The sequence below is a fragment of the Rattus norvegicus genome, chromosome 1 (genome assembly GCF_021556685.1).
Source record: "Rattus norvegicus strain SHRSP/BbbUtx chromosome 1, alternate assembly SHRSP_T2T, whole genome shotgun sequence".
In the NCBI taxonomy this organism is placed as follows: Eukaryota; Metazoa; Chordata; class Mammalia; order Rodentia; family Muridae; genus Rattus; species Rattus norvegicus.
In genome coordinates, this window is record NC_141534.1 from 45,532,502 (window position 1) to 45,547,013 (window position 14,512).

At 44.9% G+C, this 14,512-nt stretch overlaps 1 protein-coding gene across 1 annotated transcript in view; it reads right to left on the reverse strand.

The window, feature by feature from the left end:
* Cnksr3 (Cnksr family member 3) overlaps positions 1-14,512 on the reverse strand; it is a 92,600-nt gene that overhangs the window by 18,307 nt on the left and 59,781 nt on the right. The window contains 4 exon segments of the mRNA NM_001012061.1: positions 1,820-1,879; positions 3,717-3,836; positions 6,129-6,170; positions 14,189-14,276. Of these exon segments, the coding sequence (NP_001012061.1) occupies positions 1,820-1,879; positions 3,717-3,836; positions 6,129-6,170; positions 14,189-14,276 (310 nt within the window).

Below are 14,512 nucleotides of genomic sequence, written 5' to 3' on the forward strand. Positions count from 1 at the left end.
CATGGGTTTGGTTTCAGGTGGCTCACGACCTCCTACAACTCCAGTTCCAAGGGATTTGACTCCCTCTGCCGTCTGCTGTCACCTGGACTCTTAAGGCGTAAATATATTCACAAAATAATTTATCTTACTGAATAATTAATTTAAAAATTATTTTATCTCCAACAGGGAATACTTAAAGGCACACCTCTCCCACCCAATTGTCTATCAGAACTACAAGACTGATTCAGGATTTACTCAAACAACGTCATTTTCTTACTATAAAACTCAAGAGCTTGTAGCAAGCACTCATCAAAGCTCATGTCGAATTTGATCAAAAGGACTAACGTGAAACTTGATATTAGACACACATTTTCACCACTCTCAGCAGATGGGAGAAAAGAGGCTGACAAATTTCTCCCTATATTTTGGAATTATGTCCTCCTCCCTTGATCAAAAAGCCTCCGACACATGTCTCTTACACAAGTACACGTTTCTTTTACACAAGGACACATGTTTCTCTTACACAAGGACACGTTTCTCTTACACAAGGACACATGTTTCTCTTACACAAGGACACATGTTTCTTTTACACAAGGACACATGTTTCTTTTACACAAGGACACATGTTTCTTTTACACAAGGACACATGTTTCTTTTACACAAGGACACATGTTTCTTTTACACAAGGACACATGTTTCTTTTACACGAGCACACATGTTTCTTTTACACGAGCACACATGTTTCTTTTACACGAGCACACATGTTTCTTTTACACGAGCACACATGTTTCTTTTACACGAGCACACATGTTTCTTTTACACAAGGACACATGTTTCTCTTACACAAGGACACATGTTTCTCTTACACAAGGACACATGTTTCTCTTACACAAGGACACATGTTTCTCTTACACAAGGACACATGTTTCTCTTACACAAGGACACATGTTTCTTTTACACGAGCACACATGTTTCTTACACGAGCACAGGAGAGCTACGGAGATGCTCCTGCTTCATGCCTATGTCCCAACCCACAGTTCAGGCTGCAAGACAAATACATTTACCTAGCTCTGCCTGTGTTTCACATTCACACTGTTTGAGAGGGTAACGAGGGAGCCCAGGGTTGGGGAGATGGCACAGTGGGTAAAGTGCCTGCTGTGCAGAGCCGGGACCTAACTTCAGATCTCCAGCACCCAGGTACAAAGCTAGGCACGGTGGCTCACTCCTTTAACCCTAGAGTGATCGAGGCAGAAACAGGAGAACTCCTGGGTGTTGCAGGCCAGCCCGTCAAGCCAATCAGTGAGCTCCAGGTTCAAGGAAACATCCGATCTCAAGAGATAAGGTTGAGAGCAACTGAGGAGAACACTCCCGCAGTTGATGTCTCTCCTCCACACAAATGCACTCCCATACACATGAGCACACATGCAAACACATACAGAAACATGCACTACACACACTGCACACTGTACATGCGGCCACCAAACCCAGTTAGTTCTTCTGTGAGTGACTCATGAAAACAAAGATCATTATTTTTATACTTTCAGGTTCCCACCTCTATGGTGCCAAAGGAATAATTAGCACAAGAATGGAGGGAAAAAAAACAGAAAAGAAACTTGACCTGGCAAGTGAACCAGAACAATAAAGGGCAATTTAAATAATAATAATAAACTGACATCAGCTGGTTTGAAGCAGCAGCCAATCGGCTGATGGGATAAACACAACCGGCCACCATCAGCTCTCGCACCAGATAACATCATACACAGGTTTAACCTCAGAGTTCAGAGCTGTGTCAAGTGTGTCTCAGCACACAGGGCTTTTACACTCACGGACGCACACTTACATTTTCTGTGGTTCCAGTAATCACATGCAGTCCATCATAGGTTGACTTGATGTACATGCCCTAGGGAGAAGCAGAACATAGGAACTCTTTACTCCAACGTTCACGGGAGCTGCACTGAGACGTGAACTTTCAAAGCACTGAGCACTATGTACTTGTGTAGGCTTGCAGAACACCAGGAAACTCCATCCAAAGCGGGGAGGGAGGGAGGGAGGGAGGGAGGGAGGGAGGGAGGGAGGACATTTGAATACCAGTAGTCAAGATCAGATAGGTGACTCTTTGATGTTATAATGTGTGTGCTGGGCACACAGAATTCTGCCACAGCTCTAGGATGGAGACATTTTCTCAGACCTGCTCAGGGAGCCAGGCATTAGGAACAAGGGCTATTCTTCTCTGACCGTCGATTTTTCCCAGAGAAACAATGCAGTTGGTTCCATCGGGTATCAGTGTACTCTTGGGACGATTTATTAGAGCCTATTGTAATGTAGAATGGGCTTGCAGATGAAGCGTGTGAACCAGGATAACACAGCAATCGGCCACTGGCATTGCTCTGTGCTAGGGAAAGCCGGAGGATGGGAGAATATGCTTTCCTGAGAGACACCTTTAAGCAAACTCAGATAATACCGTGTTATCAGACAAATACTTCACGGTTCGACGGCCCAAATATAAATGTCCCAATTGAACTATTACAAGATGAGGGGAGACAGAGAAGGGGAGCAGGCAGGGTAAAACAGGAGTTTTACCCAACATCTATTCTGAATGTGTACTGCTCTGTAACCTACACCCCTCAATGTTCCCACCATTCCCGCCAAGCCTTCAATCTGCACTCAGTGTGCTTCTGCCCTAAGAACTACACATCCCTCCCCCAGCCATCGCTGAGATGGATCTATAGTAGGAAAGGACAATTCTGTCTGATCCCACTCAGGGCAGGGATCTGATTCAATCCTTGGCTACAAACTCACATCCAGGAATTGCTCCTGGTTTAGACTTAAACTATGCTAACCCGTCCTTTACTATGAAAGCCAAGTAACATGGTGCACTTCTACCCACTAACAATGTAGGCTTGTTGAAAGGGTTGTTTTTCCGTTCCTATTTAAGAGACTGCCTTAAAATTCCCTGCAACAATGTATACATCCATGACTCTGCCTCCCCCTTCATATCCATCACTAACAGCAGCAGCAGCAGCAGCAGCAGCAGCAGCAGCAGCAGCAGCAGCAGCAGCAGCAGCTACAACCACTCCTTGTGCAAGCCCCATGCTCTCAGCACTGGGCACTGGGCATCAGCATCTGCGGTCATCCATTCAGCAGGCCTGTCTATGAGAAAGCCCACTGGAAGCTCTCTCCGAGGCTCTAAGCTGGTCAGTGACCTCGTGGCTTTCTGTAGCTCTGCAAATGAACCGCCCGGGATTCCTGTTGCCTATGAGAAGGACCTGCATGCATCCCCAGGGCTTGCTATTCTATACCCTACGAGAGGAGGAGGAGGAGGAAAATTTTTGAAATTTTCCTAGGAGTCACTTCCTTCCACCAGCCTCTCCTCACACACATCCTAAGTGCTGACAGAGACTTCCAGAATAGATGTTTTGTTCCCACGGACCGTCTATCCTTTGTGGAAATGTTTTATATTTCCTTGCATTGCTAAGGCCTTAAAAACAAATCTGTTAAGACCAGAGGGTACAATTTTAAAATTATATTTACTTTTACACTTGAAAGATAACCATCTTAATATTAAGTTTAAGGTAGCAAATCCCTAATGATATGAAATATAATGTAATATGATATCATATCATATCATACCATATCATATCACTCCACTATTCAGAGCTACAGTGACAACAGTAAGACACAGCTTAGTGCTTTGGTGAATGCCTGTTTCTTGTACCAGAAACCAAGGAGATGCTTACCAGGCCTTCCCCGGGTCTAACATTCGGTAAGTGAACTTCCTCCAGGCATGCGCACTGGCTCATCACAGGGTCCGTAGTAGAGTGCATCGTTTTGTCACAGATGCCATTCAAGACCTTGACCTGGAATTGAGGAAGTTCAATCATTAGCCAGGTTTATCTCAAGCTCGTTTGTAGAGCATTGCACCCCACGTGTCATCTTTGGCTCTGCCCAGCACTGGCTGGGATAATCCTGCTCAAGGAACGCCTGGCACTGGGACTCTATGTCACGGTCTTTGGGAATGTCGATACAGTTTCAGCTTTCTAAAAAGCATGGCTTTTTACAACCACTGTAAAGCACAGGCCAGGAAGAAACCCCTCTGGCAATGAAGAAGCCACTGGCCACCTGACAGGTTATTAATGTAGGGCTCCCTCATGCTGACAAGGCGGGAAATATTCTACTCTAAATCAGTTTTTGTTGTTGTGTTTGTAATAAACTCCAGGTTTGCGGGGTTTGGGAAGGAAAACAAGCATCAAACACATTGTTTCCAGGTTCTTTCTCTCCAAGCTGGCTTCCCCCATCATTAACGTCTATCTACGTGGTGGTGTATATTTTTACAGCTGATGAACCAATATCTAATCCACAAGTTTCATTAGTACTCATGTTTGTGGTGCTTGTTTTAAAGGTTCTGACAAACATTTAATGTTTTTATCCTTTATTAAAGCATTCGGTTGGGTAATTTCATTGCCATCAGCGTCTCCCGTGCTCAACCTAATAATCCATTTCACTCTTCCTTGCCCTAAACTCCTGGCTAGCACTCATCTTCCCACTGTCTCCATGGCTTCGCTTTCTCTAGAATATCAACCAGCTGGAATTATGCAGCGTGCAGCTTTTCCTTTTTGGTTTATTTCAATTAACGAGATACATTCAAGTTTTCTCTGTCTCTTTTCACAATTTTGATAGCTCATTTCTTAATGTTGAGTAATATTCTAGGTTATGGATATACCATGTGTTTATCCATTTACCTATAAAAAGACAGCTTGTCTGCCTCCACTCTGGGGCAATTAGAAATAATGCTGCTATAAACATTACATGCAACTCAGGGCAGATTTTTGTTGACATTAAATTTACAGCTCCCTTGGGTAAACGCCCAACAGAGCAACTGGTAGATCATACAGTTAGAATACGCTTAGTTTTGCAACTAACTGACAAACTGTCCTCTGAACTGCTCCAATTCTTCATCCCTCCGAGCATCAAGTCCCAATAGTCCACATGACTGTCAGCATCTGCCGTTGTCAGTGCTGAAGTGTAGCCAGTCTACTGACCATGTAGTGCTGTCTCCTGGCTTCAGTCTGTAATTCCCTGATCACAAATGAACACACTTCATATGCTCTGGGTCTCCTCTGGGTGTTTTCAAAATCCTCTACTTCCACCTGTGACCTAACACCTCACTGTCTTCAAGGTGAGCCGCAGAAGACAGCTTGTGATTGGAACGGAGTCCACTATTTCTTTCTTGTTGATAGACTCTTCATTTGGCTTTCTATCTCAAAACTCCTCTGAAGCCCAGATCACCTAGATTTCCCTATGACGTCTCAGTTGCACTGTTTGACCTTTCTATCGCTTTGGTTCTATGGCCTCAATGACCCCTCGACGTCACACTATGAAGTAACACCGAAACAAGGACAGGAGGATACCCACAGGGAGGGGTCTTCCTACAGAGGCCACCAGAAGTGTGCACGTATTCTCGAAACCAAGCATCTACCCTTCCAAAATCAAATGACCACAGGCATCCGGAAATTCCAACAGCGACTTTGCTCTCCAGGGGGGATCCATAACACGCACCTTCTCACACTCCTCTAGCTCTGTTTAGCTTCCCTATTTATGGAAAACGTATTTATAGCAGTTTCATTGCCAAATTCCTCAACCAAATGGGAGGAGGATTTTTATCAAAAGGGCACAGGCCGCTTGTGTCAAAAGGAGGAAGTGATGATGAATCCTTCCAGAATGTTCTTTACATAGTCATAGGACATGCCTCTCCCCTATCTTAAAGTTCTTGCCAAGGTTTTCCTTTTTAATGGAAAGAGTTCTGCAATGAAGTGCACACATCATTCTTGCCCTGATTTGCATACTAAGCAGCTGGTGCATAATTGCACCCCGATGAATTTTCCAGAAGGGGAGAAAAATGATAAAATAAAATAAAACAACGGTAAAAATGAAACAGAAACAGAGAGCTCAGTGCAGCCAATAAGCACAGGAATTTTCATAAACAGGGATATCATTAAGCAACCTTCACCCTTCCATCTAATGAAGATGCAAATCCCAGAGCCAGTGTCTCAAAGTTCATCTTGATATAATTAGCCAGTGCGTGTAATTAGTATGATCCCTAAGGCCTTTGGAAAATGAGTTGTATTGTAACCTTAAGAAAATAGACTTACCACATTTAAAACTTTATCCTCCATTTCTGCTACGAGGCAATCCTAAAGAAGAAGAAGAAATAATAATTTATGGGGTTACATAGATAATAAAGAAAGAAAAGTAAGTATAAGAATGAAAAGCTTTTTCAGAATTGGTTTAGCACAACTGGTCACATGCAGAAGAGAGAAAGGGAAGTGCCCAGTCTCAACTGGTGTATCTACCACACAACCTACACACCTTAGACTTGGGGAAAACCAAGAGGTGACAGAAAGAGGTTAAGAGCCACTGGACCAGGATTCCTGATGCTAAATAATGTCTTCTAGACATGACAGGGAAGCAGCCCCCAGGAATCGCAACAATATGGTTGTCTGAATAAGACCTATATGATGGCACTGTGACAAGACAACCCAGACAGGAGAAATTTCACCCTCCCCAGCTTCTACAGCAATCAGTGGCTGCTGAGAGAGAATACCTGTTTCTTCCACGGAAAGCCTGCAGTGAAAGCACGTAATTACCTGCAGTACTAAAGAGGTTCAGTAGAGTGTGTGTGTGTGTGTGTGTGTGTGTGTGTGTGTGTGTGTGTATAGATGGGTGTGTATGTGCATGTATAGATGGGTATGTATATGTATGAATAGATGGGTATGTGTGTGTGTATGTACAGAAGGTTGTGTATGTATGTATAGATAGATGTGGATATATATGTGTGTGTGTATAGACGAATGTGGATGTGTGTGCGTATATATAGATGGGTGTGTGTGTATGTACAGTTGGGTGGGTGGGTGTCTATGTATAAATGGATGTGTATGTATGTGTGTGTATGTATATATGTATGGATAGATGTGTATGTATGTCTGTGTGTATTTATAGATGGATGTGAATGTACTGTATGTGTGTATGTATAGATGGGTGTGGGTGTATGTATAGTTGGGGGAATGTGTATATAGATAGATGTGGATGTTGTGTATGTATAGATGGGTGTGGGTGTATGTATAGTTGGGGGAGTGTGTATATAGATGGATGTGGATGTGTGTAGGTATGTGTATGTATTGATGGATGTGTCTGTAATAACAAGAACTAAAGAAGAGGTCATTAATTTGAGACAGAGTAAGGGAGACATGGGCAGATGGAGGGATAAAATGTTGTAAATATAGTAGTAGAGCATAAAATTCTAAGAAATAAATAAAATCTTTTAGGAAAGAAGAATTGGGTTCAATCTTTCCTAAAGGCTCCCGACATATCTTGCCACCACCAAGCGCTGACCCTGAGCAGTCCTGGTAGACATGGATATAGAAGTGAGCTCTGAGTAAATGTGGAGCTGACATTTCTCTTCTCTGAGGCTCTGGTGTCACCAATGGAGCTTATCCCAAGGATCTGTGGTACGGATTCTCGATTGTGAACACCCACTTATAAACAAAATCTACAAACCGACTCTAGGAACATACACCTCAGGTGAAGTCCTGGCCTGGTTCTAGTCCTGTCACCAAACAAAACCACAGACTTGAAATCTACCTATTGGCCAGTCTGTAGAGTAAAAAATGGCAAACACAAGAATCCTGCCTATGGCTCCCGTGTGATCCCAGTCTGCTTTGGGCCAGCAAGCCAGCAGTCCTTAGCTCAAGTCCTGTCTATAAGAACAACTTTCAAATAAGACCTTGGGCAAACTCAGCCACAAAAGTTTATTTTAAGCACCAGTGAGATTAAAATCACATACTTTAGTCCTTACAAGATGAAAAAGTTTAACAAAACACTCATTAACACACTGCCAAAAAAGTGGTCTTGGGGTATGGTATTGATGACAATGAATAAAGGGATGGAATTCAAAGCATTATTCTCTCAGCGGAAGAAGAAAAGGCTCACAGCACCGTGCCAGCAGGGTTAGCCGATTATAGGCGATTATAGGCAGCACCACTGTCCGCTCTGGAATGAAACTTCCACAGGTAGCCTTCTAGAACTAGCTGCACTGGGGGTTCTCAACTCGGACCATGGGGTACGTGAAAGGGAAATCTGATAAGCTAGTGTCTTGTTAATTTTTAAAATCAGATTTGCTCATTTTATTACACACGTGAGTGTGTTGCATGCACAGAGGTCTGTGCACCCCGTGTGTGCCTGGTGCCCTTGGAGACCAGAAGCGGGTGATAAATCCCTTAGAGCTGGAGTCCTGGGTGCTTGGGAACCAAGAAGAAGCTGGGAATCCTGCAGGTGCTCTTAACTGCTAAGCTGTCTCTCTGCCCAGAGAACTGGTTTATTTTGTGCCACTGAGTACAATGCCAAATTGAGCCAATCTTGAGAATAAGGCTTTCAAGGTGTATAAAAACATACAAATCAGTTCTGAATTCATCAGATGATGTTTTTTTCATTTGAGTTGAAACGTCATATTTAGGTCATTTTTCCCGACTATAGCAAGGACAGCTACCAGTTTTTATCCCACATGATTTCGGAATCAGGATTTCTTTGTCTCCTTAAAATTTTAATTTTTCTTTTACCAGATAAAAGTAGAAGACACAGTAACAGCTTTTTACTGCCGCTCCCAAAAACTGATGATTGCTATCATAAGAAGAGCAGTCTAGGGAGAAAAAAAATTAAGAAATTCGGAAACACATTTTCACACAAGTGTGACTCTGATAGAGACCCAAGCTACATGAGACACTTTGTAAACAACGAGTAAGTGCAACTTGACAGAGTGTTCTCCTACCTGCGCTTTCATGCTCAGGAACTAAACCATCCACTTCCACAACAGGTCGTCATCCGCTATTACCACAGAGCTGTTACATAAACAGCAACTCCAGAAACCATCCATTCACAAGGCCCCATGACAGCAAGGTAACTAACAACTATGTCTATGCAGATAAGTCACAGATGAACAATGGTGGCTTCCCTGGAGAGTCACCCAGTTAGAAGGCCACTGGAGTCAAGGCTGAGGCGTGACCCATTGGTCCTGACAACTTGATTTTTAGAACTCATCGATCCAACTGTCATGGAGACCGACAGGCACAAGTGAGAATCACAAACTGTTGACCAGTGTCTGTGAGGACTCGCTCACTACCTTCTATCAAGGGCAAGATGACTTCCCACGCCCATTCATTCCTCCCCACCCTGAAAGGAAACAGCTGCAGGTATGACCTCACATTATCTGGTGTGGTGGCAACAGAAAGGAAGAAAACTTTCCTGAACAAGTCACCCCTCATGAGTCACACACTGAAGCAGAGCTTCATGACAGTCCTGGGCCACCTGGATCAGCAGTCAGGGCCACCCAGGGCAACTAGCACCTTGCCTCAGGTGGGTCTCTGTTACTCCCTGTCCGCAGTCTACCACCTCACGAATGGTGCGCCCTGTACAGCCTGCCTGCTAACCCCTCTGCCTCTCTTTCCTGCCAGCAAAATAAGAAGGCAAGTTCAGCATCCTAGAAACTGTAGGGAGCTCAGTGTGACCACAGGGCTCACGCGGGAAGACACACCTGACATGCAATTCCCAGTCAGTGATGGTGTCTCCCTCTGCTCTGTCCCGCTGTTCCCCCTCTCCTTCAAATATTGCTCCTTTACTATTTCCTGCTGGACAGAAACTCCGCCCTGCCGCTGCCTCCTCATTCTTGCACCACTACACCTGAAGTCATCATGCGATGACAGAGGTGAGTCCAGCTGGAAACGTAGGTCACAACCCCGTCCTGCCTTTGTTTCCTTCTTCTCACCTTAAGCCCTCAAGACTGGACTGGCAGACCAACCCCTGCGCTCGATGTTGACTACAACGGAAACATGCTTGGAAGTGCACAGAATCATTGCAAGGGGAGAAAGGACAAGCAGAGGCTGGCATCCCTCTTCACTACTTCACATGCTGAGGGAAGGCGGCATGCGGACGTAAAGAGGAAGGGGAAAGCAGATGTCTCTCATGGACAGAGGTCTGAGATGAAGGCTCTAGTGAAGCAGGCTCCTGAACTGAGAAGGAAGATGATTCCCGTTCCTTATTGTCCCCAGGAAAGGTCAGAGGTCAAATAAGAGAAAGAGTGCAGTTTCCGAAACAGCCCCTCTTGTAGCAGCCACCACACTGCACTGGAAAGGACACTGAACTCATTCACCAAGCTGGTTGCTCTGGGGAGGTATGTGTTTGCACGCGTGCCCACCCATGCACACTGACATTCAGCAGAGAAACGATGGTTTCAATTACTATAAAAAATTCTGGGGGCTGGAGAGATGGCTCAGTGGTTAAGAGCCCCGACTGCTCTTCCAGAGGTCCTGAGTTCAATTCCCAGCAACCACATGGTGGCTCATAACCATCTGTAATGGGATCCAATGCCCTCTTCTGGTGTGTCTGAAGACAGCTACAGTGTACTCATATACATGGAATAAATAAATAAATCTTTAAGAAAGAAAGAAAGAAAGAAAGAAAGAAAGAAAGAAAGAAAGAAAGGAGGGAGGGAGGGAGGGAGGGAGGGAGGGAGGGGAGGGGAGGGGAGGGGAGGGGAGGGGAGGGGAGGAAGGAAGGAAGGAAGGAAGGAAGGAAGGAAGGAAGGAAGGAAGAAAATAGATTCTGGACAAGAGCCAAGACATATCTTTTCCAAAGTCCAGAAAGTGACATTCCCCAAGTATATTTACATGTCTTAAGTCATCAATCTTAAAAAGGTATATGTGTGTGTATATATGTAGATGTATGAACTCAAAGTTATGAAAATCTGTTCAAATTAGAACTAAGTTCCAGAAAGTAAGGCCAGCATATATATTTCTTTAATTTCTTTATTTCTCTTTAACTCATCTAGTCTGACTCAGGAAAACACTATTTCCCCAAAATATCCAAAACCCAAGATCTCTATCCCCCCTTGAGCACATTCTGAGTCCGTGCTGTGCTTTTGTGCTGTATCACGCCCACCTGCAGAGCAGTCTCTGAGGCAGATACGGTTTTTAAAACTCCCTGTACTTTGCTTGGTGTAGCTCAGTGCACTTGCTATGTAGGTAAGCACTTGCCTCCTGTGCACGAAGAAGCCCTCTCTAGTCTCAGCACCACACACAAACATACAAAAAAGAAATCACATCTGTTCATATTATACCTAATTTTGACACGTGTAAGTGTATCTTACATGTATGACTTTGTAAATTAAACCTCTCTTTCTCCCCTCTCCCTCCCTCCCTCCCATCTTGCCCTCCTTGCTTCCCCTCTCTTTCTTTTGCCTTAGCCCCACCCCTACCCCACCCCCTCCTCCATTCTGTGTCTACCTCTTTCCCTGCCAGGATAAACACAATTTTTCTCTCAAATTACCAGCTATATTTACATCTTCCTTTACATACAGGTCTATTAGTGTGTGTGTGTGTGTGTGTGTGTGTGTGTGCGCGCGCGCGCGTGCGCGTGCGCATATGTATGTATGCATGTATGTATGTACATACACAGGTACATAGGACCATTTAACATTTTTAACCGTCATTTTTCTTCACATCTTAAAAAGGTGGGGGGGGGGGCCTCCTATGTAGCCCTGGCTGTCCTGAAATGCACAATGTAGGTTAAGTTGACCTCTAATTCACAAACTCTGCCTGCCTCTGCCTCTTACGTACTGGGATTAAAGACTGCATCACGCACCTGCCATCTCACGTCACGTTTTCTACACTGCCTTTCTTCTTACTCAAAGGTGGGGTTGAGGAGGGGAACCTTAGAAATTCTACCCAGCCATCTGATAAGGTGAACGCTGGTGTTCTCATCTTACAGATAAGAAAGTGAAGGCTCATGACTGTTAAATGAGATGTCCAGGGCCCCGGGGCTGACCTGTGGTGACAGCTGCCTATCTCCCCACTGAAACGCTCTTTGGAAATCACCGTCCATCATGCGCCATGTGCCATGAGACAACAGTAGGAAGGACACTCTGCAGAAGACACAACCACACTGGGCCTGGGCCTCCCAAGTGGAAGGGGGCTGGCTACAGTCTCCCGATCATCAGTGCAGTGTTCAAACACTCTCTACAAAAAATGCTCCAAACTGAGGTCCTGCAACAGGCCCATTCTGCCAGGTGAGCACAACTTCACAGATCAGCTATTCCAATGCTGTCTTCTTGAGGAGGCTTCCTGCAGCCACAGATGTCAACCCTCTGGTCCCTCCCTCCTGCGCCCATCCCTCCTCAGCTGGCTAACTATGTAACTTCATACACAGGTACTCTGCTTACTGGCCTCGCTTCTTGCTTCTGACCCTACACACTAAGTCCACTGAGATACAGATATATTTGCTCTGGCACCCTGGTGCTAGGACAGTAACAAGCACAGAAGTCAAGTAAATGTTTATTGAAGGAACTGTCTGAATGACTATGAAGCCAAGATTAACCTGCTCAGACAAAGCTACTCTTCTATAAAAACAAACAGCAATGTATCTCCCACCCACCCCACCCCACCCCCACATCTGCCTCCTCACCTGCCCTGCATCTGTCTCTGTCTCTGTCTCTGTCTCTGCCTCTGCCTCTGCCTCTGCCTCTGCCTCTGCCTCTGCCTCTGCCTCTGCCTCTGCCTCTGCCTCTGCCTCTGCCTCTGCCTCTGCCTCTGCCTCTGCCCTGACACCTTCCCTCCGGTGTCCAAGTCAGGCTCAACAACTAGGACCCATCACAGGGCACACAAGTCACCACTGAGGCCCATTTGCTAATTTCACTGTTCACCTCTTACACTTGGATGTAATGGACTGCGAATAAACTCAGTTATAAACCCAAACAAGCAACCAGGACAGTAAGGGGAGGGAACTGGAAGGGAGAGCACCCTCAGGTAGCATTGGGAAATACCTTCCACTGTGGTCTCAGACACTCATGTATCACAGCTGATGTCAGACTCTTTCCATCAAGATGACCTCATACGTCATAAAAATGAGCAAAACCAGATCCCTTCAGTGCCTCTGGGCACCTCTGGCAGATCAAATGTGCTTCAAACTCGGTGGCTGCTCAGGACTGGATCTCAAAGAACTGGCACAAACGAAGCCACACTTTATTCTGTTTTACAGAGGGATGGATGGACACACACACACACACACACACACACACACACACACACACACACACCTGCCTCTGTTGCTGCAGTCAGGAATAAGGGAAGGACTTTTTGTTTTTATCAGATCAACCATAGAAACAATCATCACATCACAGAGTTTAAAATCACAAGGAGAGACTGGGATATGGCTCAGTAGTTAGGAGCTAATATCACAGAGACCCAAGTCCGATTCCCAGTATCCAAATGGGAGCTTCAGAAGCACCTTTAACTCCTGCTGTGAAGGATCTGTTGCTCTAGACTCTGGACATCCATACTCATGTGCACTGACATGTACATACACAAACATCCACAGAGATATACATACACACAGGGGACGGAGAAAAAGAAAAAAGATAATCTTTAAAACCAATAGATAGAAAAGAGAAAAATCTCCTCCTTACATATTCATAAGAAATTCAATCCAAAAATGATTTTTAAGAATCTGTTATATGCCAAGTAACAGGACTGCAATTGGTCCTAGTACTCATAATCCTATTTTTTAGTTAATACCATAGACGCTAGACAAATTACAAAGTAACACAAAACTTTACAGGTGAAAACATCCATGTCTCACTGAAAGGCATGAGGGGACTGACACGTCAGTTCAATACCAGAGCATAAGAACCACCAAGGCGGTGTCTCTCTGCTGGGGGACAGAGGGACAGTCTAAGCAGGATGCTGATTGTTGGAGGTAAGAAGAACCAGAGTTCATCTCCCAGGGGCATATCCATTTACATGTAAATAAACTGCTACGGTTTGGGGTTATTTGCTACAGCCTCATGAGCTGTCCCATCCTGACCTCTAACCCCAACAACTGAGGTCAAATGAAGTCAGAATCAGCAAAGCACAGCAAAGCACTAAGAACACGAAAATGGTGGGACTTGGTTATTCCACAATTCCAGTTTCTTTTCAAAGAGATACAGAAGCATCAGTGAGTATAAGACAGTCATTTGTGAGCCTGAGGCTGCTGGTCATTTCTCACAGAAGCATCAAACTCTGATGGGAAGGGAGGATTGAACACTTTGTACCCATATGGGAACCCCTTGGAGAAAGAAGAAACAAGAGGAGAATGTTCTAGAAGCCAGTGATGACACGTTACCAACCTTCTGGACTGCTGTGGTCAGGTCCAGGCACAGTTGGATGATTTTGTTCTTTGTTACCGACAGATCCGTGATCCCTGTGAATGGAGCCCTGGGAAGGAACGAGAACTCTCTTTAATGAGGGGACGGAGAGGAGACACCCCGCCCCCAGAGTCCCACCCCAACACTGTAATGCATGGCTACACTGCAGGCTTAGATTTTCTTGCATCATGCATCTTCTTCTGAACACGTAATACAGAAATCTGACCCAAGGACCTGCTCTTCTTACAGCATCCAAAGGGGCCGTGCAAATTGCCAAGGGGAAAAGCAACCGATAAACTGTCCAGT